General features: G+C 42.1%; 1 protein-coding gene across 1 annotated transcript in view; it reads left to right on the forward strand.

Moving 5' to 3' along the window:
* LOC137255338 (uncharacterized) overlaps nt 1-22,241 on the forward strand; it is a 39,947-nt gene extending 17,706 nt beyond the window's left edge. The window contains exons 14-23 of the mRNA XM_067792787.1: nt 9,701-9,967; nt 12,436-12,495; nt 13,116-13,285; nt 14,559-14,754; nt 15,522-15,641; nt 16,532-16,686; nt 17,108-17,227; nt 17,530-17,644; nt 19,609-19,702; nt 20,351-22,241. Of these exons, the coding sequence (XP_067648888.1) occupies nt 9,701-9,967; nt 12,436-12,495; nt 13,116-13,285; nt 14,559-14,754; nt 15,522-15,641; nt 16,532-16,686; nt 17,108-17,227; nt 17,530-17,644; nt 19,609-19,702; nt 20,351-20,486 (1,433 nt within the window). The 3' untranslated portion in view covers nt 20,487-22,241. The remainder of the gene's footprint in view (nt 1-9,700; nt 9,968-12,435; nt 12,496-13,115; nt 13,286-14,558; nt 14,755-15,521; nt 15,642-16,531; nt 16,687-17,107; nt 17,228-17,529; nt 17,645-19,608; nt 19,703-20,350) is intronic.
* Nucleotides 22,242-26,024: the final 3,783 nt, after the last annotated feature.

The following is a 26,024-nucleotide window of genomic DNA, read 5'->3' on the forward strand; positions in this document are numbered from 1 at the left end:
AGTATTCCTTGTATTCACTTATACTCGAAAAACGTTCTATATGGTATTGAGACGCGATATCCCGCTCCCATTCGAAGGGGTGAGTATACTTAACACCCTCTTTAATCCATACCACGTCCACTATTATCTTAAATCTGAAGCTACCCCATAAGGCCAGTTCATATTTGAATATGTTTTCCACAGACATAGCTATACGTAGGTGTGTATAATCTCTAATTGGAGTCTATCTTGAGCAGTCGCCTACGTTCTTTTATGTAGCCTTTTTTATTCTCGTATATGAGTTGATGTCTGACTACGTTCGCTCCGTGAGCTTTACATAAACAGTAGTGTCCTTTAACCCCGATACCACACACAGAACACGTGTAGTTAGGACTTCCCATATGGAAACAACAGAACCCCTGATTCCTGCATTTCCTACCACAGGCCTCGGTCTTCCCCATAAGTATATATTCACATCGGTATGGAGCGGGTCTCATGTTTACTTATATAGGTATTTTAGTTTAATTGCTTAGCAACCAACGCAGTAGCTGCTATACCCAACACTATGAAGCCCAGTTCACGATTCATTTGTCCCTTGGATGGTGTGTAGTACTGAGCGAGTGTGGGTTCATTGAGCGCTTCCAATCGTTTACCAGTTAGTTTGTAGTATTCTTTCATTCCTTCATCGACATCGTTGAATGTTTGAACGGCATGGTTTTCACGCTGGAGTTGTTCGTTAATGAAATCGAGCCTCTGGAGGCGTTTTTTAGCGTACTCGGCCTGTGCTCTTTGTAATTTCTCAGTAGCGAGATCGTGTCGCTTCCTTTCTTCCTGTATTTCAGCCGCGTGATCATCTCGTAGTTTCGAGAAGAGGAAATTACTCCCGGAAAATGCCAGGGCATTCACTAACGCCCCACCGACCATCATAGCTATCGTGGCCATCCCTATATTTATTTCATTATATTATCAGGTATTATTCCTTGTTTTACTAGGATGTCTTTTGTGGCCATCGCCATACCAAGGTTCATTATGAGCATACCCATATCCTGCAGGTTGAAATCTAGCTTGATAGTTGGTTGTTTAAGCACCATTTTAGTCAACCGAGCGTACCCTACTGCTAGACTGGCTACCACTGTGGCGTGGTATGCGTCGTTGACGAACGTTTTCCCCTCAGACATTATGTATATGATATAAAATATTTTAAATTATAACATGATATGCGGGTCTACCATGGGGGATACCCCCATACCCCCACTGTTGTGGGTGGGTGGTGGCTCACTGTGGGAGGCGTATAACCATGTTATAACCACGGCAGCAGTTACACCTACAGCCAACAACAGTCGGGTTGGGTTGGTCACTTTATGTTGGTTACACCACCGTTTTTTACCGGCAGCTACTCTCTTAGGATTCTTCTGCCTGGTTACTGTTGGGGGTACCCCCACTGAAGGGGTCTCCTCCATCACTGTTGGGGGTGGGGTCTCCTCCACTGTTGGGGGTACCTCCACTGGGGTCTCTTCCTGTGCAGCATCCATCTATACTATTATTATTATTCTTTCTCTCAAATTGACAATGTTTTGCCGTGATAATCGCCGCCGTCACTGGGGCCAACAACATACCATATTTGTGGTACAGCCCGCAGCTGATAGAGCTCACGGCGTGTTCGATAAAAGGGTCTTTATCTAGGTCCTCCCACAGGTAAAGTCGGCGCTCTGGTGGAATGGGAAGGAAGTGTGATACAATACCGGTGTATATCTGGGTCATAGCCGATCCTATTGTCTTTGTCATTTCTGCTCCGAGCCGGGACTCGTATCTAGCGTACAGCTTATCGATTTCTTCGGCTGACATTTTGTTGATTTTATCTGGAGTGTAGTCTCCAAAGTAATGTTTGGCTTTGCCGCCAACAGCCAACGCCACCAGTTTCTCTCGCTTGGGGGAATCCCCAGTTGGGGAACCCTCCACAGACAATTGTTCGAGCAATTCCTCACACTCCATCTTATAATATAACAAGTAAGATTTAGTTTTAACTATATAATACCCGATGCAGACAAAACACAGAGAAATGAAAGTTAAGTTGCACACGACAAATACTTCAAATATCATAGCTATGCTTAGCATTTGCTTAGCTTTGCTTAGCTTTGCTTAGCTTTTGCTTAGCTTTGCTTAGCATACTATATATGCTACTGGTTGGTCGGTCTTTAGAACGAGCTTAGCGTGTTTAGTTTCAGCGAGCTGTTTCTTCACCCGTTCCCGTTCTAATTTACTCATCACATCGTTCTCTCTCAAACACTCCTCAAACGAATCCCTATCCTTGCAGTGAAATAAGGCCACCCATCGCGTCTGCTCCCTGAGGTCTTTCAACACCGAGTTGAACTTCTGCGTTAGCACCCAGACGCTGTGATTTGCATGCCGGCCGGAGAAGGCCAGGTACGATAGCATGTCTCTCTTTTTTGTTATCTCGCGATTAGCACTGCAGTCGTCCAGTATAAACAGCGTCGGTTCCCCTTTAAATTTCTCGTGAAGAGCTTTCAACCAGTCCTGCAGGCGTGTTCCAGGGTCGATTTTGTGTACGTCCGGGTCCGTCATCACCCAAGGTCGCGCGTACGTTTTATTCATGCTCAGAGTAGGGCACATGATAACGATGTTATCGAACACATCCTTGTAGTAACCCTCCAACATATCCAACACGAAAACGGTCTTACCACAGCCAGTCTGCCCGCATATGATAGCGCAGTGTGGGTCAGTGGGGAGGGGGAGACCCCCACACCCCCCAGAGGTTGGTAGTTTATTGGGGGGTATGGGGGGGTACCCCCCACTAGTAGATGGCTTGCACGAATCTCCCATTGTCTATATTAAGTTGCGCGTCCATAATAACGTACAGATATAATTTCAACTTACCAGCGGTTTGAGCCTTCTTATTAATCTGGATAGTTATCCCTTCGCTACCGTTATCTATACGGCGCCCGCTACCGTGCAGTTTATCATCATCCGTGGATCGCATGTCCAACCATAGGGCATACTTGGTGGTCAGGTATTCACCGATCTGCACGGAGCCGAGGTCCAGGTCCTTTGTTATGTAATCCCCCACTGGTAGCTTTTTTATCTCATCCCACTGCTGGTGTGGCCTCATACCATGACTGAACAGCTGGTTGGGCACGCCCTCGATGGTAACTTCCACCTTTTCAATCTCGGGGTTGAAAAACTTCTCGCTGTCCCTCCGGAATGGATCATAATCCTCCACGGGGACGACCAGGATACCTTTCATCGATCGCGCCGGCACGTTCAGGTTGATATTCCACACAGTGTCGCTCTTATCTCGCACGACTGATCTATGCCTCAGCACGCGATCGTACAGGATAGCCATCTTCCCAGAGTACTGGCTTCGAACCTGCCTGGCCAGCTCCGGGCTAGTGACCATGTCGAACTCCAGAGAGATGTTGTCTATGGCATAACTGGCCTCATCACCGTTCGGCGTACGCACTACTTTGCTATAGTCGTTAAACGTGAGCTCGTATTCTAGCCTATCACCCAGCGCGGCCTGGTAAAACGGCGCGTGTCCCGTGAGCAACTCGAAGTCGAGCGGCACGCAGAATCGATTCCCGTATGCTAGAGCTATGGCCTTTTCACCGTCCGATAGCTTGTCTTGCTGGTCTTGCGTGAAGACATACCCTATGCGCGCCCGGGTTGATTTGCTGATACCCTGGTACACATCATTGACTCGTTCTCTCTCGCTTTTCCAGAGATCCTTGTAGCAGTGAAACACGTCGCTGTCGTCGATACTCAGTACCTCGTTACCGCTGATCTTGACGGTCGTTTTCTTGATGATAGCTCGACCCACGTTCCGCACTAGCTCGCGTTTGTCGTTGTCGGAGGTCAACGTGATATTGAACGCCAGTCGAACAGTGCCTGGTACAATGAGGTCATTCTCACCAAGGTTTGGAAATCTAACCAGCAGAGTTTGATTCTGGTCTATCTTGCTGGGGTTGTTGGTGATGGTCACCGACTGTCGCACGGCTCTGGCACCTAATGGCTCTCTCAATCTTCTGAAAGGATCTAATTTTTTACCGTACATTGTTATATAAATAAAATATATTTTTAATACTAATGGATGAAGACATACCTATGGATGAGATGCCGGGCGCTAGTGCCCAGGCATTCGATGATGACCAGGAGACCTCATTCTCGCAAAGTGACGAGCTCCTTAAGGGCGCCGTCGACGATTATTACAACGCAGTTGAAAATAAATCCAAACTCAAACCGTTGGGAAGGAACTATTCCGATTTTACCCTCAGCAATGGCACGCTGCGTTTGAAGGCTCACCCGGGGATTGATCTCTTTCATCAAACAACGAGAAAACCGCTTGCTTTATCAACATTGGCCGGTAAATATAAGATTAACTTTGTTCAAGATGAACTAGGCTTCACAAATTACGGTGGCGCGCGACCTAAGCAGTATCCTCCGAAGTTAGTTCAAGATCTGGAAGGCATCAGGGACGCCACATCAGATCAAAACATGACTTATGATATTAAAAAAGTGTTGGCCGACTACGAGAACAAACCATTCCCGGGGCTCGAATTTACCGTTCGGGAACTGCGGGGGTTGGATCTGACGATGCAAACCATTCGCGGACATCTCGCGAAAAGCACAGCCAAAATGAGTGAGATAGACGACCACATCGCCTATGAAAAGAAAAAACTCGGTGAAACTGAGGACGAGTCTATGAAAGCCACCATCGAGGAACGAATACGTAATTTGGAAGATGAAAAGCAGACCTGGCTGGAGACAGCATCCTCCTTCAAAGAAAAGCTTCGATCCCAGGTCAGCCGTATACGGGAAACCATCAATCAAGTCCTCTACCGAGACACCACGTTAGCAGACAGGATTCGGATATTATTCCGGGAGCAAGGGATCACCATCGCCAGCATTCTGACTGCATTGGGTTTAATCATATCAACCCTGGTGGTGTCACTGGTGGGAGGAACCCCTGTGGGGCCTGCCGGCGGCGGGGGAACTCCAGGCGGTGGTGGTGGTGTTAAAGACTGGATCAAAAAACTCGGGGAAGGCCTAGCTAAACTGGCTGGTAAAGCCGCCGAAGCCCTTCCCGGCATCCTGGGTAGCATCGTCTCGTGGTTGTTGAGCGCTCTGTCTAAAACTGCCATGTGGCTCAGTCAAAACCTGTGGGCAGCCATCGTCGCTGTGGCGGGTCTGGTGTACGTAGCGGCTAAGAAATCTTTAACCAAATAAGTCCCAAAGTTACCCCACCAACCACTAGGGCCGTTTTATTATCAATATGCTGCTGATAGGTGGTGGAAACCCCCACACCCCCCGGGGGTAACCCCACATGAACTTTAGGCTCCGGTGGTGGCGCCACTATACCCTTTTCACGTGGTTGGATGTGTGGGATATGTGGGGTGTTAATATCGGGGTTGATACCCAACTTTTGGTCCGCCGTGGCTATGACTATTTTGTTGTTATAACCCACCACTTTTTTTACTCTCAGTTGCATATCACTCGGGGCCATGTACAACCCCACACCGAACACGTAATTGACTTTCGATCTGGCGTATTCTAACACGTTTTGGTAACGGTCGATGGCCCTCGGGAGATCAACTGGAGAATTGATAGCATCCTCAACGTTGGAAACGAATTGTGTCTGAGCGTCGTAAGCAGTTCCCTTACCGAGGATGTTAGAACGCGTCATCGACTGCGCACCCAACAGCGCCCACACGTACGTTCGAATCGAGTCGTTCAAGCGTATTGTACCAGCACGAGTGAATCCTTTCGATGTTTTTGAGATCATTTTAGTCCAGGCTGTGGCTGCATCAGGACTGGTTTGCTTTATACAGCTGACATGGATCTGTTCATTCGTTGTGGGGCCTGTAAATGTATGACGGTGTGGGTTGTATGAACCATCTTTAGAACCGGCATAATATTTTCCGGACCTGTAGAAGTACACGAGAACTATACCGAGACCATGGTTCACACCAGGAAGGCGAAAGTCTTTATTCGTTGGAATCTCAAACTCCCCACAAATACGTTCATAAGCGCGTCTATCATAGGGGTTATTCGTCATACTCCACGCTTTATCTTGGGGAAGAGGAGCACTTATTTCCTTCAATATTCGTCTCGTTTGATAATAAATATGAAACAAAACAACCGCCTTACTCAGTTCGTCTATACCGTAGTCTGGTGTCACACCCGACCCTGTCGTCGCACACCACACAGCAAAGTTGAGTTGGTTCTGCCAAAACTGCATTGGGTTTTGATTCCAGTTTACCACCGCCTGCGCGTTATTAACGGACACGACATACTTTTCAAAGATATCAATAAAGGTTGTTTTAAACCCCGTACCATCTGCATTAACCACGATTTTCAAGTGTGCTAAATCCATATTATAATATATAAATTATATAATATAATATGTACATAACACTTCCAGGAATAACGAGCGGTGAGGCCGTTCAGCTGACGCACGCGATCGATAACACGTCAGGTCAACTCGAAGTCGCACTCTGCGATATCACCTACCTACCGCAATGGACTAACATTAATATCAGCAACAATAAGCTGTTCGTCAGTGGAACTCGCAGTCAGATAACTGACGGCTACTACAGCGTGTGCTCTCTAAACGACGAGGTCTTCAAACCCCTGGGAGCTGAACTCAAGATGAACGACTCAAACGGCACAGTGGTGTTAATCAACAACGGAAGAAACCCTTTGAGGCTCGGCCGACCATTAGCAAGGATGCTCGGTATGTCTCCTGACGAGATAAAACCAACAACAACCGTCACAGGCACGAAGTTACCCGAACTAGTACCGTACCGAGAGCTATACATTCATCTCGGTCAGGTGAGCACAACGTATAACATTCAAGGAGGCCACCCTTCCACTATACTGAGAGCAGTGCCGGTGAAAACTGAGAAATTCAACGACGGTAGAACCGAGTCATTTTCACCACGGCAGTATAAGAGATTAACCCAGGGCAACATACCTGAGCTGACAATATCGGTGTTAGATATAAATCATAATCCTGTAAATATAGGATACCTCAGCTTAACGCTTCACGTAACATGACCAGCGCACAAGGACCCGGAGTGAAAAAATGCGTTAATATCGGGATCTCCGACCTCGGAGACACACGCGGTTTCGACGCTCCCGGAGTAGATGGTAAAACGTACGCCTTGCAACTGAAAAACAACATTTACAAACGCGTTGAAGTCTCCTCCGGTGGAGCCCTAAGCGATGTAGTAGATACCACAGGAGCAACAGTCAACACTAAGTACGCCCTCGTCAACACCGGTGATGACAACTGGAGAATATACCCATCGTTCGGGGGTAAACTGTTCGACTTAGACGATGTTGAGAGAACTACCATCAAAAAGAACCGGCCATATAACCTCGCCTTCACTGAAGATAACAAGTGGGTGTTTTTACCCGATTACAAAAACTGGTTTCTCAATATTAAAATCTTCTCCCCCTACGTGTTCACTGATAACAAAGACCACTACCTAAACAAAATCGTGAACGATGGATTCCTGCTCGTGGCTTACGTCCCAACTCAGAGACGTAGCGTAGTCGTCAGCCCAATCAACAATTCACCATTCCACATGCTATCGAGTAAAACGGGTATACAAAACGTGTCATTACAGTTGGTGTCTGAATTCGAAGGCGTGGACAAAGTACTAGATGGTATACCGTCAAATACAACACTGGCCATCAAAGTCTACCTAGGGGAATCATCGGGGGATAACGTCGAGATCGTGAAGGGAGTCAAACTAGGGTGGGAGAAACGACACAAGGATCAAGTTTGCGACGTTTACGTGCGGGTGGGTGTCGGCTCCAACACCAGTCTGCAGGGTGTCAACGTGATCGTGGAAAACAAGATATCACTAACCAAGATCTTCCTACCTAACAACATACACTTTATTAGTATGAATTTAATCCCTGAATTATTAACAGAAAACCAGTTGGAAATTATATAATAATATTATAATAATGACCAGTCATCATCCCAACACTACGCTTAACGACCTGGGAGATACAGAGGGATTCGATCAGCCTGGTGAGGAAGATGAATTATACATCCTGCACTTCAAAGACAACGTGTACAAACGGGTGTCGTTATCAGATTTTAAAGAACCCAAATGGTTGCTCAACTTAACAATCGCCTCACCTTATATCATATTTAACGAAGATGGTATTTCTATCTCTGAGATTAAGAACAACGGTACCTGGTTCTCAAATTTCATTCCGCATGGTTTATCAAATCCAGTATATAGGTGGGGCGGGAAAAAAAATATGTTACGGGTAAGAGACAAATTAACAATTGGCAGTGGTGGTGGGGGGGATGTTATTATAAGCTCCAGATTCTACACACTCATCATAGAAGTCTCCTTTACGAGATTTGACGAGGAAAACTCCTTGAGAGGACACCAAATTTTACCCGGGTTGGTAATACACTGGTATGCCGAACACTTAGACCAAGATTGTCGTATTATTATACAAAATAATGTTTCAACCTCTCATCTAACCTACTTAATAAGCCTGCAAGGGGTTTTTATTACAACAGACTATTTATCTATGAGAATCACACCTATTACCTTGAATGATAAGCTATCCCTTGTTGGCTTCAAATTCATTGATAGACTATTAACTGAAACTCAATTAAAATATTTTTCATAATATATATTATAGGATGGGTCTGTACCCAGTTGTAGAGGAAGTAGCGAAGACGTTGGAAACCGTAGATGGGTTCCGCTTGAGGCAGTTATGTGATGTGAAACGTCAACTAGAACAAGACCGTGACACGCGGAAAGCACTATGTAAAAAATATAATAGAGCTTTCAATATCGTGGATGGGGCTGACACTACCCTTATGGCAACCAGCATGGGACTAGGGGCGGCAGGCGTTGGGTTGTTAACCACCATCGTGGCTGCACCTATAGTGCTAGGTATTGAAATAACGGCTGGGGTGACAGGGTTGGTAGGGTTGGCGCTTAAGTTAGTATCACGCAGACTTAATCGTAAGGCATTGAAACACGACGAGATCAGGGTTCTGGCCGAAGCAAAACTCAACACAGTGAGTGAGCGAATTTCCACGGCACTCTCTGACAGTAAGATCTCAGAAGAGGAGTTTAGTTCAATCCTCTCTGAACTCAAAAAATATAACGGAATGAAACAAGATATTCGATCCAAGTCTCGTAAGTCTGCTATCAGCGAGGACGAGAAAAAAAAGTACATAGCACAGGGAATACAAAAAGCCCAGCAAGCCTTTATTATGAACACCAAAGAGATCGTAGGCGGTTCACGTTAAACTGTTTCATCGATATAAACATAACATAGCCGTAAGCGAGCCACCGATCCTATATGGTCAGTCAAAACTTACAACAAATTATTGATCGTACCGTACGGCACAGTGTTACCGCCTGCCAAGTCACGGTAAACGTGATGGCGTGGCTTTGTAGTAGGGGCAATAGTAGCAAGAGCTAAGGGTCCCACCAAAGCCTCATTTAGTAAATGAGGCTTTTTAGAGGGGTTTTTTGAAAAGTGGTCCAGAACTCTCATTACCTATACTACTTAATGCCATGTATTGCTCACGCACAACCCCGTCTTTACGTTCCTCCAAATTTCACATACACCTACCTTAACAAATCTTGCAGAAAAAGGAGAAACGTGATCTTACGAAACAACAGTAAGCTGTTTCAATGATGTGATCTTTCACCAGACTTACCACCCTCAAACCTGAGAACCAAGCGATTGTCTTCAACATCAATCCGTGTGATGTGGGACCATGCCCCGGCTTGCCACGAACGCACAGTTATAATAATAAGCTATCAGACGGATGCAGGGCCAGTCCATGAGGTGTCTGTGCCCAAAGATGATACATCATATGACCTCATTGGCCTTGAACCCGATAAAACATACAAGGTTATGGTGTCAGCTGGCTACGGAGCACAACGCAGTGAACACAACGTCAATGTCGTCGCCAAACGTAAGTACCCCACTACCCAGAGGTGTGTACCACGAAAATGTTTTCCTGAGATGCTTTATATTTATATGGAATAACTGGGGCTTGACCAACCTCTTTTGCCCAGCCTGTTTTTGTGTTGTATTGTCCATAATAGTTGTATAATTTTTTTACAGGCGGAAGTACTCACGGAAATAAAAAGAAAATAGTTTTGGCCTAGTTTTAACACAATTTTTTTATCGCTAAATATTCTATGATTGTTGTGTTTCCGAACTTTTCTTTTGCAACACTTTGTTTAAATCATCCGAGACCCGTGAAGATCCGGGATAGAATAGGCCTTCAGCAACCCATGCTTGTCATAAAAGGCGTGTCTGCTTGTCGCAAGAGGCGACTAACGGGATCGGGTGATTTTACACATGTCATCGGTTCCCATTTGCGCAGATCGATGCTCATGCTGATGATCACTGGATTGTCTGGTCCAGACTCGATTATTTACAGACTGCCGCACGTGCAAATGTATCGTCTTACCAGTGCTGCAGGTAGTTACCATCCATTGTTGATTGTTAAAACAAATTCGTTGATAACATACAAACTTTGATTGTTTTTATTTGTTAAAGGATATACTTAGGTGATGATTGGAGGACCAAATTAAAATTATTTTGATAATTGTTAATGCTATATGTAGTAATAAACAAATTAACGCCGAAAAACATATTTCATCTTGAGTTTTAAATTCTGTATCAGTGGTAATCTAGTTATGATACTCCGCTTCATGGACAGGTTTTTGTAGTTGGATGTATACATCAAGAATTAATAAGTTTTAGTCACGCTCTTGAAATATTGAAATATTCCCCATGTAACGGTGCTTAAATTAAACCACTCATTTACATGCAAGTGCACGCGACTATATTTTTGGATTAGGTTTCATAACATTCTAAGAATTATTTGAGATTACGCATAAAATAAGGTTTTCACTTACGAATACATTCATAAACTCCCAAAGAGTAATTAAATCGACGAGTGTCGTTTTATGGCAAATCCCAGTAAGGCTGCCTAGCTCTGCCTGCTGAGAGTTTATAGCTGGTGTTTCAATAGTATTAAATGTTTTGTTGATGTAATTAGAATAGTTTGTTTTAACTTGGGGCATGATTACGTCGTTTACCTAGCCACCAACTGATTCTGAACATGGGTTGGTACGGGGAACAACTGAAAAAGAATCTGTTAATTAAGACTAAATTATCCGAATAGTATTCTTCATTCTCATGTATTGTATCCAAAAGTTAGGGGTTTTCGACGATATGAGACAAAAACGTAATTTGTATCTTAATATCATTTTAAGTTTTGATTTTGCTAACCTTGAGTGTTAAAGGTATTTTCATCTGTTTCACAAAAAAGTATCACGTGTTTCCAACAAAAATAGGGTTGATGACATCGTATCGGCGAAACTGTAGCCGCTTGTCACATCCGGGTATTTTGTATGTGTTTTCGACGATGAGCCATACTTTTTCCTCCGCACTGCGAGAGAGTGTTTTGATCACGTGGCTTCCTGTTTCATACATAACCTGTCACTAGCAGACGACTGATCTTGTTGAATTTTGCAAGCTATTTTTTGTTATACAGCCAACTGATTTTGCATCTGAAGTGGTATTAAAGATCGAGGGTAAATAATATTGATGTTTATTTGCTCTTTACATAAGTTAATTTCTTGATTTCAATTGATGAAACTGTTTGTGCACTCCGATCGCACACGTACTTCCTCGATATAGCGCTAGCAATACAATCGTCGAAATCACCAGAACGTCAAATTCAGCTCACTTTGGGATGCGTTCTATAGTCATGATAGTTATTGATTTCAACTGACAATAAAACGTCTCACGACAGAAACTGTTTGTACACTCCGATCGCGCAACAATAAAAATGATACCTCAACTGTGAAATTTAACTTACTGCTTAACCCGTCATTTGGTCGCATTTAACACCTAACCCGTCCTCGTGGAAATATGTTTGCAGCGTATAGTTTTACTATTTCGAGACTTAATGAATAGTGAAATGAAACTTCATGTAAGTCATGGAAGTTACTTTACAAAAAGACATACATTTGATTTCAATAATGTAGGCCATTGGCTCATAATACAACATAGTAAAAATATAAGGAAAGCAGACATGTTACATTATACATGATGTGATGTAGGATGGCCTAGCGGTAAAAGCGTTCGCTCGTCACGCCGAAGACTCAGGTTCGATTCCACAAATGGGTACAATATGTGAAACCCATTTCCTGTATCCGGGCCGTCATATTGCTAAAAGCTGCGTAAAACCATACTCACTCACTCACTCACAAACAGACAGACACAATCATGGTATAAGAAATGAAACGTTCAGACGACTAAAGATGCAGAAAGTCTCCCACGAGCTTAGAGTTCAGTGATTAATAAGGAACGAAAGTCCTTGACTCAAAGTAGTAATTACGATCCAATGTGCTCGACTTTCAGCGGCTCAGGACACGACTACAGGAGTTCTAGGCGCAGGGGCTGTAGCTGGAATCATCGTCGGTGAGTAGACAGATGTTTCTTGTTGGTCATGTACGCTCGTGGTATATATGGTCCTACCAACAGGCATTCCTGTAGATGTGTCGGGGCCTCGTGATCTGGCTGGATCTGGAGTAGCGCTATACCCGTTGCTTTTAACATCAGTCACTGGTTTGTCTATTCTCTTCCCACAGAGGTTATTTGTCATCTCTTCCTGCGAACATCTCTTCTTATAAGCCCTTCCATGGTGCTAGTGTTCAGGATTCGTGGATGGTGATTCAGATTTATTTGACCAATCAGTGACGTTGTTTCAAAAGTGATCTTTCGTAAGCAACAAATATCTAACAATATGTTTCCTTCTCTGGTGCCGTTATTACAATGATAAAGGGTTCGATTAAACATCGTTTCCTGGGATAAGTCCTACTCACTGTCAAGGCTGCGTTTAGAGGGGACACGGGTCTTGAGCTGATGAACCTTACTGGTCTCACTATGCCAGTCTCACCCGAACCCTCTCTCCTACACATTATCTTTCATTTGTAAAACATAATAATAAATAATAAGTCATCTTCTTTAGAGCACAGTCTCCAAACAGCAATTGATTGGTCACGGCGCAATATGATAATGATGACATGTTCTCTTGTTAGCAATCCTGATAGTGCTGGCAGTAGTCGGAGTCGGATTCTTCTTGTGGAGGACGGGAAGAATGCAGAAACTGATCGGAGGACGCCAGAAGAGATATGGGGAACCTGAGGCTCATGTGCCAGGAACGAGGACAAATAACATTCGCCCTCCCAAAAACAAAGCGTGTTATGACGTAGGTATCCTCAGCCGCTCATGCTCATGTATAATAATGTCAGAGATGTAAGTTAAGCGCCACTATTTTCATAGTGTCTTGATTTCACCACTGAAGATAAGACATACAAACTATATATGTTTATGTCTGACTTATGCTTCCATAGATTCCTGAACCTAACATTGTCAAGATTGACAAGGAAAACGTTCTCCACGTGCAACTCCATGTAACTACCATCTGAATCTTGAAAATCAAGTTTCACACACTTGGTTTCACCGGTCTGTTGTGAGATTCTTCTTTCACTTTAGAGTTAGAAAACAAGTCATAGTGAGGAGAAAGTTAACTACCGCTGAGAGATGACAGGTGATAAGCATGAAAAATGCTGGCATGTCATGCAGAGCCTTTGCAAGGCAAATGGGTCGTCATCACAGCATCACATCACCAATGTAGTCGCCAAACATAATCAAACCAGTGATGTCAATGACAGGCATAGATCTCGTCATGATAGTTACCATTGAGTATCCAAAGTAGCAGATCACAAAAAGAGTGGGTTGCGCTTAACTTTTGTGCGCGTGTATATATGCGCGGACAAGCTAATACTTTATTATGTTAACGCTTAACAGGAGTGGTATGGATATATGGAGAGGGCTGATTTAGGCCCACATTTTGCAATATTCCAGCAGAAAAGAATCCCACTTCCTTTAACTATGTTGAAAAATATGTTGCAAATGTGTACTCGCTTTTAAAAAAAACAAAACAAAAAAGTCCCGAAAATATTCACTGTTTGGTACCACCGTGAAGGTCTGCACACACAACGCAGGAACATTTATACTATCGCGGGGTTTGTTTCTTCACAGGAAGAGAGAGGCAGAGATGTCGAGAACACTTTCAAAACGAAGACTGCAACCTTCGATTAATTTCCTTATCCCCATGTCATTGTATTGAGCAAAGAACGATGTTGTATTCCAATCTCTCCAAACAGACAGAGAAAAGCCATCAAACACGTACATCTCAACTGGCCCCAGTAGGTGATTTTCCGATGCTGTGACTTTGCGCAGCGAGCGCGTGGACCCTTCTGACTACACATGCCCTCAGGGGGCGATGGAGTAGTCCAGTGGTTAAAGCGTCCGCGCGTCATGCTAAAGACACGGATTCGATTTCCCTCGTGGTGCCTTGTGTGGAGCCCATTTCGGGTGTTCATTGCCGTATTTTTGCAGGAATTCTGCTAAAGGTTGTGCTAAACTAAACACACTCGTACTTTCAGTCACTGTTTATATGTTGTGTTTTTTTTCAGAACATGACGTACACAGCCAATGACGACATCTACCTCTACGGCGGTATGAGCTTCACGACGAAGCAGCCATGGTACATCTCGAAAGATGAGCTGTCATTGCTGGAGGACATTCAAACAGGAAGGTTTGCACGGATTCTCAAGGCTTCATACAAGACTGGGAAAAAGTCACAGGTGGTTGCTGCAAAAGTCCTCAAAGGTAACCTGAAAGAAAGTGCTCTCTTCACGGTAATTTATACCTTGAATGCTTGCATTTCGGGTGCAATACAGTACGTTTGACAACTGTTACCTTTTGCACGATCGTTCTTGAAACCGGGGGGACGTTGGGGTAGCCTATGGTTAAAGCATTTGTTCGTCACGCCGATGACCCGTTTTCGATTCCTCATAGGGGTGCAATGTTCACACACTGTACCCATGTTGGGTAATTGAACCCGGGTTTTCATTGTGATGGGCGGACGCTACCTCAAATTGATCAAAGAGGGTTTTGGTGGTCCTGGTAAAGTGTGGGTGGGTAGGCTCATTGTGAACTGAGGGTTCTTGCTGCCTCTACACACAGTTAGTGGGACTTCAGACACAGCTGCATGTTCCACTGAGAGGCAGTAAGGATACGTTCCTTGCAGCAAACCTGAGTTCTCGTCTAGAGAACCGTAACTTAACTGGGTGTTATTATTGTTATTTGCAAACGTGACTGAAAGCCACAAGCGTCACGCAGATGATAACACAGGGAATCACGTCATCATGTTTAAAATTTAATTTTGTGCCAGCGCTGAAAGACTACTAAAACATTGCATAATTATATATCTGAAATCTGATTCAAAAACACATTGACCGTATCCTGTGGAAAGTGCAGCAAAGAGAAAGTTTTGTTCACTTTTCATGTTCTTCGTAAAGCACTGCACAAAGATTCGACGCAGCCTTGGACGTAAAACGTAACTTATTATTGTAATTTACTATTGTCATTTGCAGGCACGCCTGACGAGGAGAGTACTTTAATGATGATGGCTAAGATCAACTTCGCTGCCACGAAGGTCGGGGAACATCGCAACGTGCGGAAATTCATCGGCGCAGTCGTTGATAATGATGCGTGCAAGTATCCACTACGTGGTTCGAATAACATTACAGCTCCTGACACGCTTAACCTATCCATGCGTTGGTCGTGCCAATTAGTCCTAATGGAAAGTTCACACTTGCACAAAGCAATCTTAGCGCTACGACTATCGTAAGCCTATGTTGGAGAATGGGAGTTGCAATCGTAACACTAAGATCGCTTGTTGCAAGTTGACCCTGCTATATGACGGCAGGCTGTAAATAATCGAGGCTGGACCAGACAATCCAGTGATCTACAATATGAGCATCGATCTGCGCAATTGGGAGCCGATGACATGTGTCAACTAGTCGCCTTGTATGACAAGCATGAGTTGCTGAAGGCCTATTCAATCCGGGACCTTCACGGGTCTAACGTGAATAAGACGCCTAAAAACCTCACAGATGAAAACTTTGAATGTTTTGGTAACATATCTGTATACTTTCGACCCTCGTCTAAACTACAATCAAAACAGTATAGGATAAGGATCTGCAAATGTGTTTGTTTCAAATCTCATATTCCTGCTGTTGCTTGATCGCGAAGTCACCTGATCTCCAAAATGTTGGACATGCTGTGTGAGACCTACGCCGAGTATGATTCCGAACCTCCTTACCAATATCACGACTATGGCGCCCTTATCAGATTCTTTTTCCTAGTAGCACTCAAATTCGGCATCACAATCGTGGATGTTTTGCGATTAAACAGAATAAATTAATTGCACTCATGGTTTCACATAGAAGAGTAATGGTTCTATATCATGAAAACAAATCAGTGAGAATATTTGAGACATTTTCGTCCCATCACTCACAACCCCAATTTGTTGAAATTCCATAACGCAGGGATTTTGAAGAAGCGTTGCCATATCTGTTCAGGTATATACGTTCTTCTTCAGTGGGCCCTGTGCTTGTGTTGGAGTACTGTGAAAATGGACCGCTGGACATATGGCTGACCTCTCGACAGGACAAAGTCAGTCTTGAAGTTCTGGAGCAGATTCAGACATTTACTCTAGGAATTGCTCGGGGCATGGAGTATCTCGTGGGTAAAGAGGTATGTGATCACTAGACACTGTTATGTGGCAAGTGTTTCAGAAGGTAGAAGTAAGAAAACGTTCGTCGGTTGCCTTTCGTCCACATATTTTGCTCAGTTTCAGACTACACATTTTTGTTCGTAATCCCCTGTGTAAATGGACCAGACAATCCAGTGATCAGCATCATGATCATAGCCAAGTCAGAGAGCCTGACCACCCGATCGCGATAGTTGCCTCTCACGACAAGCAGGGGCTGGCGATGACCAGTTGTATCTCGAGCCTTCACTAAGTGATTCACATGATACATGAACGTAGGACCAAGAGTGTCTCACACTTCATCCCAAAAGGAAAGAAAGGGACACATATCACGATATTTTGTGTTTTGTTCCTTGAAAACAGACTGTACCAATTCAGCTGCCTCAATATGATGTCTTTCTCCAGATTGTCCATCGCAAACTGGCTGCCCGCAACTGCCTCTTGACCAGGACAAATGAAGTGAAAGTCAGTGGATTCGGACCTTGTCGCATGGAGGACGATAGTGCTGATGATGCTTCCAAAGGGGTAAGAAGGGAAATATATAACATACATCTATATAGGAGTGGTCACTACTTTATAGTGGCCACTAAGAAATTGAGCGCAAACAAGACACACGTTACATATACAACAGTAACCCTGAAAAGTATGGAGGCATCATACTTTAACAGACTCACAGGCAAATCAGAATGGAGACCAACGATAGTCTACGCCAGTAACACACAAACAAGGAACACAGATTGCCCATCCGGCCCTTAAACTGAAACGCATTTTATTCAGAATGACACACCATGAATGATGACAACGTGATATGTTACAAACACAAACAGGAGCGAATCCCCGTGAAGTGGACTGCGCCAGAGTGTCTTCAGTCTCTGAAAGAAGCCAATGAGAAGAGTGACATCTGGTCCTTTGGGATCACAATGTGGGAGATCTTCAGCATGGGTAGGTGTGACAAATATATTCCTGAATATGCATTGAAAAGTCTTGTGTAACTAGGTATTTATGTGTTGGTACAGTTTACCAGAATTACTGAGAAAGTTGTTTCCTCAAATATCTAATACTTAAATGAATATATTGAGATATGATTGTCCTTCAGTCTTAGTATCGCTACAGTACTTTGGGACATCTTTGCCCTTCAAAGATATGACTGAATGCGCCTAGGTACACTATCGATCAGAGTTTTAAGAAATCATATGAGAGCATATCCCAATATTTGATTGAGTGAGTGGGTGTAGTTTTACGCCGCACTCAGCAATATTCCAGCTATTTGGCGGCGGGTCCGTAAATAATCGAGTCTGAAGCCGATAACCCATATGGCGGCGGTCTGTAAATAATCAAGTCTGGACCAGACAATCCAGTGATCAACAACAAGAGCATCGATCTGCGCAATTGGGATCCGATGACATGTGTGAACCAAGTCGGCGAGTCTGACTACCCGATCCCGTTAGTCGCCTGTTACGAGAAGAACAGTCGCCTTTATGGCAAGTACTGGTTGCTGAAGGCCTATTCTACCCCGTGACCTTCACTTCTTCCTTCATGTCTTCAATATGTCTAAGTCCATTTTTATATATTCTGTACTTTATTGATACCCACACCTATTCAATATGATTAAGATATGGGCTGTAGCTGGACTAGTCTAAAACTAGACCATTTTCATCCGTCAGCCACCCACCGTTTTCAGACGTTGGAGGATAGATCTTTATTCACATTTTCACAGAGTTCTGAAAAATCCAGAGAAAATGTTCATCAGAAAATAAAACAATCCAAATCTTGATGTTCGTGAGCCCTGCATCAGTTTAAACGTCCTTTTTGTGCATCTTTCATAAATGGTGAAGGAATTCCGCGCTCGTTCACCCAGTAAACTTAAGTCTTGGTAATTCTTGTCTAAGGGTTTCAGTCAATATCTGGACACGTTCTCTATTAATCATCTGATTTCTAATATTCTTGAGCAACGTGTTTTACTTTTACTGAACATCCTTGGCCTCCCTGCCCGTCTCGTTCTCAATCCCAACTTCCTACTGCACATTCTTCAGAGCTTTGTTTACTGCATACAGAGGGAATGCCCCATCTACCAGCTGACGCTCTTGCATTAGTCACACCTCCTCCAAAGTATTTAAAATATATGATGTTATCGTAAACAGGTTTCTCCAGAAGGAAGTTGAGATACATTGTAGAGCATAAAAACATTTACAATGCTGACACATTGGTCGCGTGCACTCATTTTCCCGCCACTTTGTTTCAAACAAACCGCCGAAATTTCATGGTACAAGTCTATTGCCCCACTCGGGTCTGTCTAGTTTCAACACGATTTGTCATGGCTTTTGATTGACAGGCGTATGGTACCAAGCCATGAAAAATCGTGCACAGGGGCTTGCTTGTAAGGCTGAAAATTGCCATCAAGTTATATATTGACCCTTTTTTAATAGTAGTAATACCCCATTAGGTACAATATATACCTTGATGGCAGTTTTCAGCGTTACAAGCCCCTGTGAAATCGTGTTGAAACTAGACGAACCTACCTCTTGTGTGCCAGTGGGGTAACTTTAACGTAGAGAACATTCTGTTGACCAATATTTCGCTGTGAGGCCTTTTGGACTTAGGCTTGAAGCACTTATTGTCCCTCAGTGAAAACTTTCTTCCATATTTTCGGATCAGCACGGATCGTCAGAACTGGTCTTCAGCAGCTAATGCGCAAACAGCACTAGATTTTGAGATCAGCAATAACTTACATTAAGAAACAATTGACTATCAACAAGATGCATTCACACATACGCTAATGGAGTTACAAGAATGAAAGGCAATACAATGAGTAAATTGTGTGGCAATGGAATAAAAAGTCCCATTACTAACATTAGAACCTCATCGGGGTAGTTTTAGAATACACTCTATGTTTTATCTCTCAACAGGCCAGATCCCTTACGGTGACGTCAGGAGCCGAGACCTTCCAACCCAGCTTATGAATGGTTACAGACTCCCCAAGCCAGAATACGCTGAAGACGTGTAAGTGATATGATGCGCGTATACTGATACCACAAGTTTCTTATTGCGTGGTCAGAATTATTAAGTGAGTTTAGTTTTTCGCCGCAGTCAGCAATATTCCAGTTTTATTGTAAATGTTTTTATGTGCTTTTATATTGTACCAAACACCATTCACGAGGTGAAAGCTCATAGCGCGAACAGTTGAAACAGGCACATTATTACCTCGGATAAGCCAGCAAGCCTGACCATCTGATCACATCAGTAAATAACAGCAAGATTTAACACGACGACCTGTCAACAGTAGTGTCAGTATCAAAATAAGCGAGTGATCGAATGCATGAAGAACGATTCAGACCGATAGTAGGATTATCATATAATCATTAACTGACTTGCGAAATCTGGAGTACACTCGAGTGCGTGTGTGCTTGTGTGCGTTTGTGAGTATGCGTGTTTGTTCCACGTATTATGAGTGCAACAATGTAATATGTGAATAAAGAAAAGCATCGTACCACAAAGTATCTGAGTGACGATTGTGAAAAGAAAACATTATATATTAAAGAAATATTTCGTAATATAGCGGTAAGACTACATTGTGAACGGTGCTCTATAAATCAAGTGCAACTATTTTATAACAAATGTAAAATGTATCGTGTTCATTTTTTTTTCCAGGCACTACAGTCTCATGCAAAGCTGTTGGAAAGAGAAACCATCGGCCCGGACTACTTTCGCGGATGCAGTGAAGAAACTGGCGGCCTCATTCGGTCTCAGACCCACTTCCGGAATGATGTATTACTACTCGAAATAGTCGACTTCTGGAACAGTGTGTCGAGCGTGTTCTATTCACAATCAGTGCTCGTATCCGTTTGGGGATCACAGTGTTCATATGATGTATTTTTTCATATTTCAAAAATATGTTAGTAATTAGAATATTATTAGCTATATTTTATCCAGAGTAACTTCGTGTGATTTTAGTTTGTGTTATTTTTGTTCTGCATTTCCTCATTTGGAAACATTATTGCTTGGGCAAAATGCCCAAAAGATTAGATGGGAGCACAATGATACTTGTGATGTTTTGCAAAAATGCACTTTTTCTTTAACCACTATTTTCATATTGATTTGTTACAGTTACCAAATCGCTTAAATATTTACGCTTGTATTGTTTTTGTTTCTAAAACAACATGCATTACTTACACACCATTCTTACTAGATAGAAGTGTAACTTATCTCCCTTTTCCGTGTCAGGATCTGATCGTGGGTTCGATTCTCCGTGACCTACTTTCCTACGGTCTTTCCTCAAAGCTTAACTACCAAACTGAATTCTATTCGAAGTATCCAAATCAAATATAAATCTACTTCTATTAATATCCAGCAACATAATCGCACGCATCTGGCAGTTAACTGAATCAAGTCAATGTACTGTCAGTTGTTTTCACAAGAAGCACAGATCTTCGTTGACAGATATATAATGATAATAATACATATATATGAAAATAACAATAGCATAGCGATAACTGTATCTTAATTCTGCGTACATAATATTTCTGTATTGCTTGTATTATTCATAGTTCAGTATACATGTAAGGTCTCTGGAATGTGTGAAACATGTCCGCAACATCAGCCACACTGAATAGTCGTTCTAGTAAGACTGTAATATATGTAAAATGTACCAAGTATGTCGATATCTGTAATTTCAAAAGTGTTTTTTTTTTCTAATTTCAAATCGGTTTTGACGTCCTGAAAGCACGATGAGATTGGCATAAATAACATTTTCTGACAGAATTCTCCTTTTAATATATTTTCTAAAGATTATTTGGATTTCCCGTTTACAGTGACAAACTGATCTATGGCCCCATTCCACAAAGCAATCGTTGCGATGATCGTTGCTCCAATACTTTAATACAGACTTAGTACCACGTCCATTTTGTGGAACAGGGCCCATGAATGAAAAATTATACCACTTGTATCATATTCTGTGCTTGTACCTATGGTGTTTTGTTGATATTACCTATGCTCAGCAAGTAATCATTCAGTGTAGTGCATTTGATCTGTAGTCGATAATTGAATATAAAGATGACATCATTGAGCTGCTCCTTAGTTCATTTACCTTCGTATGAGTCTGTTTAGGGGTGGAGGGGTAGCCACGTAGTTAAAGCATTTGGTCGTCACGCCATGACACGGGTTTGATTCCCCATGTGGGTGCAAAGTGTGAAGCCATTTCTGGTGTCCCCCGCCTTGATATTACTGGAATATTGCTAAAAGCGGCGTGAAGCTAAATTCAATCACCATGTTTGTCGGCATTTATCTTTTGTGTATTTTTAATGAAGTGAGATCCAGGAAAACAGAGTAACTTGTCTTTCAGCTATCTATATTTTATTTTGTGTTGCCCCCATCTGGATAAAGACAACATCTTGTCTGTACGTCTTTTAGTGTTTGACCTTGAGTACGTGTTACAGAAGTGCTAATCTAGTTGGGAGGGGGGCGGGGATCAAGACACATGTAAAATCAATCAACGCAATATATTGTATTTTGTGCCGTACATGGTTGAATAAAGATGTCATCAGATATGATTTTTCTAACTCTGTTAACCTAATCTGAGATGGGACCTGAGTCCGGGTTAGAATTGGTCTTCAGCAACCAATGCTTGTTGAAAGAGGCAGCTGACGGGATTGGGTGGTCAGAATCGACATGGTCGATACTTGTCATCGTATCACAATTGCGAAGATCGATGCTCATGATGTTGAATACTAGATTGCCTGGCCTAGACTCGATTATTTACACCTGTAGCTGAAACATTGCTGACTTATGTGCTATACACCAAACATAAAAATAACTTTGGTTAAGAAAACAGACCCCAGCATACCTGGTGTCTAATCGTTAAAACGTTCAACCAACCACCCAAGGTTCAGACACGAGGATGTGCGCACTCTAAGCTATTTAAATCACGACCAGCAGAACACGACTTAAGGACGCCAAGAACCGTAAATATTCCAACATTGTTTTCAAAATGTATTTACAGCGATATTCAATAACTGAGCAACCTATAGTCTGATTGCAGTGAAAACGTACCGATGAATTTCACTTTAAACAAAAGTTTAAATCAAATAAAGTGAAATTAGGATTGCGAATCCTCAATTTTACCTTCAACATGTGAAACTCTGAATGTTATTCAACTTAGGATTAAAGTTGTTTTAACAAACGATCAGTTTCTAGTCGTTATGATTGGTTTGTATCACGAGGTGGTAAGCGCAGTAGTTGAAACAGTGTAACAGTTGATGATGAGTTAACACAGACACACCCTACCTGTTCACGGTGTTACATTTAATGTACATACCCCCTTGTAATACAAAACAATATCGCGACACTGTCATCCTGAAAACAAAACTCGTGTGTCCAAAGTTTGGGGACGTTTCATTACTCTAGAACTACTCCGGTTTGGATGATTTACCCTTTTATTACACATTATATCACTTCGTAGTAAGTATATTGTTCTTTAAATATTTTATCTGAAACTCGAACTGCCATATCAATATGACAGCATTAAGTTAAGTGAATCATCTACGACATGGAGACAGTGACGTTCGTGTCGTTTGGCCTACTTTGTTCTTGCATTGCCAATTAAAGGACAGAAGGGTTCAAATCAACGTGTATTGAATACGGCGGCAATATGACTTTGTGAATAATGCAAATACTGGGAACAATATTTGTTGGATTTTGAACACATGGCTGGCGACATCAACTGCAACTCATTAGTCAGAATGGTTGTAAGTGATTGCAATTCTTTGTAATAACTTAAGACTACAGGCATTTCTTTTATGGCTTTATTCTGGTATACCCCGCCTTGATATTACTGATTTTTGTAATAACTTCGGTATGAACACTACTGCAGTACCCACAATTAACTATGCTGGTATTATAAACGCATTGTTTTCCATTAGGGTAAACATAGCTAGGTTTAAATACTTATTGACCACATCATAGATACGAAAAATTAACTAGACTCTAACTGAATGAACACATACAAGAAACAAATTACTACTGAACAATAACTATTGACTAGAGCGGTGTCACGTATTACCGAACAAGCGGCTATTACTGAACAAAATTCCATTTCCGCATTGTTTACTCAATTTGCCGATCGCCACAGCAATTTTCATGCGCGTGTATTGAAATGGGAACTTCCTCTCCCGGAAAAACAAGTGTCTGCTCCTTATATAAAACTGACGAAAAGACAAGCAACTGGCATCACATCCTTAAACGTTGTGCGAATATTGTCGATGAGATGGCTAAGCCAACAAGTCTTGATGAAAACTGGGATACCCCATTCTAAATACAGCACTATTTCTATTTAAGTGCATTACGTTGTTCCAAACCAGAATGCAAAGCTTTACTAACCATATATGGACTATAGCCTCCGATCAACACTAATCCTTCATTATGCAACTCTGTCGTCCTTTACCAAACAAGCGCCATTGAAGTCAGCAATTTTCACTGCTCAACGTTATGCCTAAAGCCGTTTGTGTCGATTATTTGTTGATACTAAAACAAACGGTTTTTAATTACTCTATGTGGTTTATGGAGTAAAGTGTCAAGGCAAACACAAAACAAGATCATTATACTTGTCTCCATTCTCTGGCCGTTCGTGTTAGAATTTAACTTGTTTTGTGTATATACATAATCGTTAACTTTGGAAACGTGCCCTACTGACAAAAACACGATGATCGTTCATAGAGTAATCGGTTTTACTGTTCAAGCTTTTGCGTTCTCCCAAGTTAAATATTTAAAAATTAGACATTAGTGTGGCGAACAACTTACTTTTACATCAGGAACATGTTTTGTTGAAACATGTCGGCAAACGTTTAGGATATTCGACCGTGACTTTATAGGAATATCAAGGGCAGTTAATTTCACGACTTTGTTGAGTGAGATTTCCCTTAGACTGTGCTCTATTACTAACTGACGGGCACCTTGCACGTCATTTAATCATTTTCACCCTTATCTCTGTTGAAATACGTAATTCCATTACTTTTCATGACTTTTGATTTTTCTCTCACATAAAGTAGGTCCACATATCAAAATACATACACGTTAATCATGTATTGTGCGGCTTCGAGTACATCATATTTTCCTGCATTTTTATCTTCCGTATACCCCATGCTTTTTTGTATTCAGACATGAAATAATAGAAAGTGTCGTTGACGTTGTGTGCAGTCATGCCCATATGTGATCAAGTCGCTTTGCATTCAAAACAGTTCAGTTTACTCCATAATATACATTTACTGAAATGATGTTTAAATAAGAAAGCGACCAGACAGATATCAACTCAATAAAAATGAAGATCATTAAATGAAGATTGTATAAGTATCTATATTTGAAAAACCTAACAAATAGATACATACTGGAACACATTTGTTCAGAGACACTGTTCAGGAATACCTGTTTGATAGTGTAAACCAGGAAATTTTTGCGTCCATAATATTTTGCAATTGAACATCAATACCATAAATGCGACGATAAAATTTTGCGAGTTGTAAGGCTTTGATCGGTGTACACACTTTGCCATTTTATTTTATGAAAGCGACAACACCGAAGCGTCACTTCACGTACGGTGATTGCTTCCTGTTTTGTAATACTACGCAAGCGATACACGAGTACTGTTAATAGTGGACCCGATTGCAATTGTTTTGTTGTCTCCAGAATCACTTTCAAGAAGTGGGCGATTATATTGGAGTAGAGACATTCATTTGTAACATGTCATTATATCCCCCAGCTGAGAGCCACGATGCGACCCGCTAGATTTCCCTTCCCCTTTTATATTTTCATTTTCCCGTAATCGGAAAATTATGATTAAACGATTTCTCAAATAATATCTATGGTCGTCTTTTTCCCAATATCAATGGCATTCCGCATACATCCTGCTTGTCTTCTGAATCAGCAAAACTATTGATCGTCGACATGAGAAAGCAGCTTTAAATAAATGTGAAAATTTATCAATGCGACACAATAAACATAGCATTTTCCGCGTTAATTTATCGCATACAAAAATTTCCTGGTTTACAGTACCTTGATTTACAAGTGAATATAAGAACTGTGTTTTCAACAAAATTTAAAAAATATAAAAATTACACGGAATTTCCTTTAGATTTATTTTTTTGCTGATTTTTCGAATAGTGAATGCTTTCCTTCAAACTTCTGCATTTTGAACAAAGATGAAAGAATATTTCTTCTGTGTTTGGGCCTACTGTTTATCAAATTATTTAACTGACATCGTTAAATTATATGAAAGTTGAATCTGATGTGCCTTTTTTGTTAACATGCTACCCGTTCACCCAGCTTAACTGGCCAT

Source organism: Haliotis asinina, chromosome 11, assembly GCF_037392515.1.
Source record: "Haliotis asinina isolate JCU_RB_2024 chromosome 11, JCU_Hal_asi_v2, whole genome shotgun sequence".
NCBI classification, from domain to species: Eukaryota; Metazoa; Mollusca; class Gastropoda; order Lepetellida; family Haliotidae; genus Haliotis; species Haliotis asinina.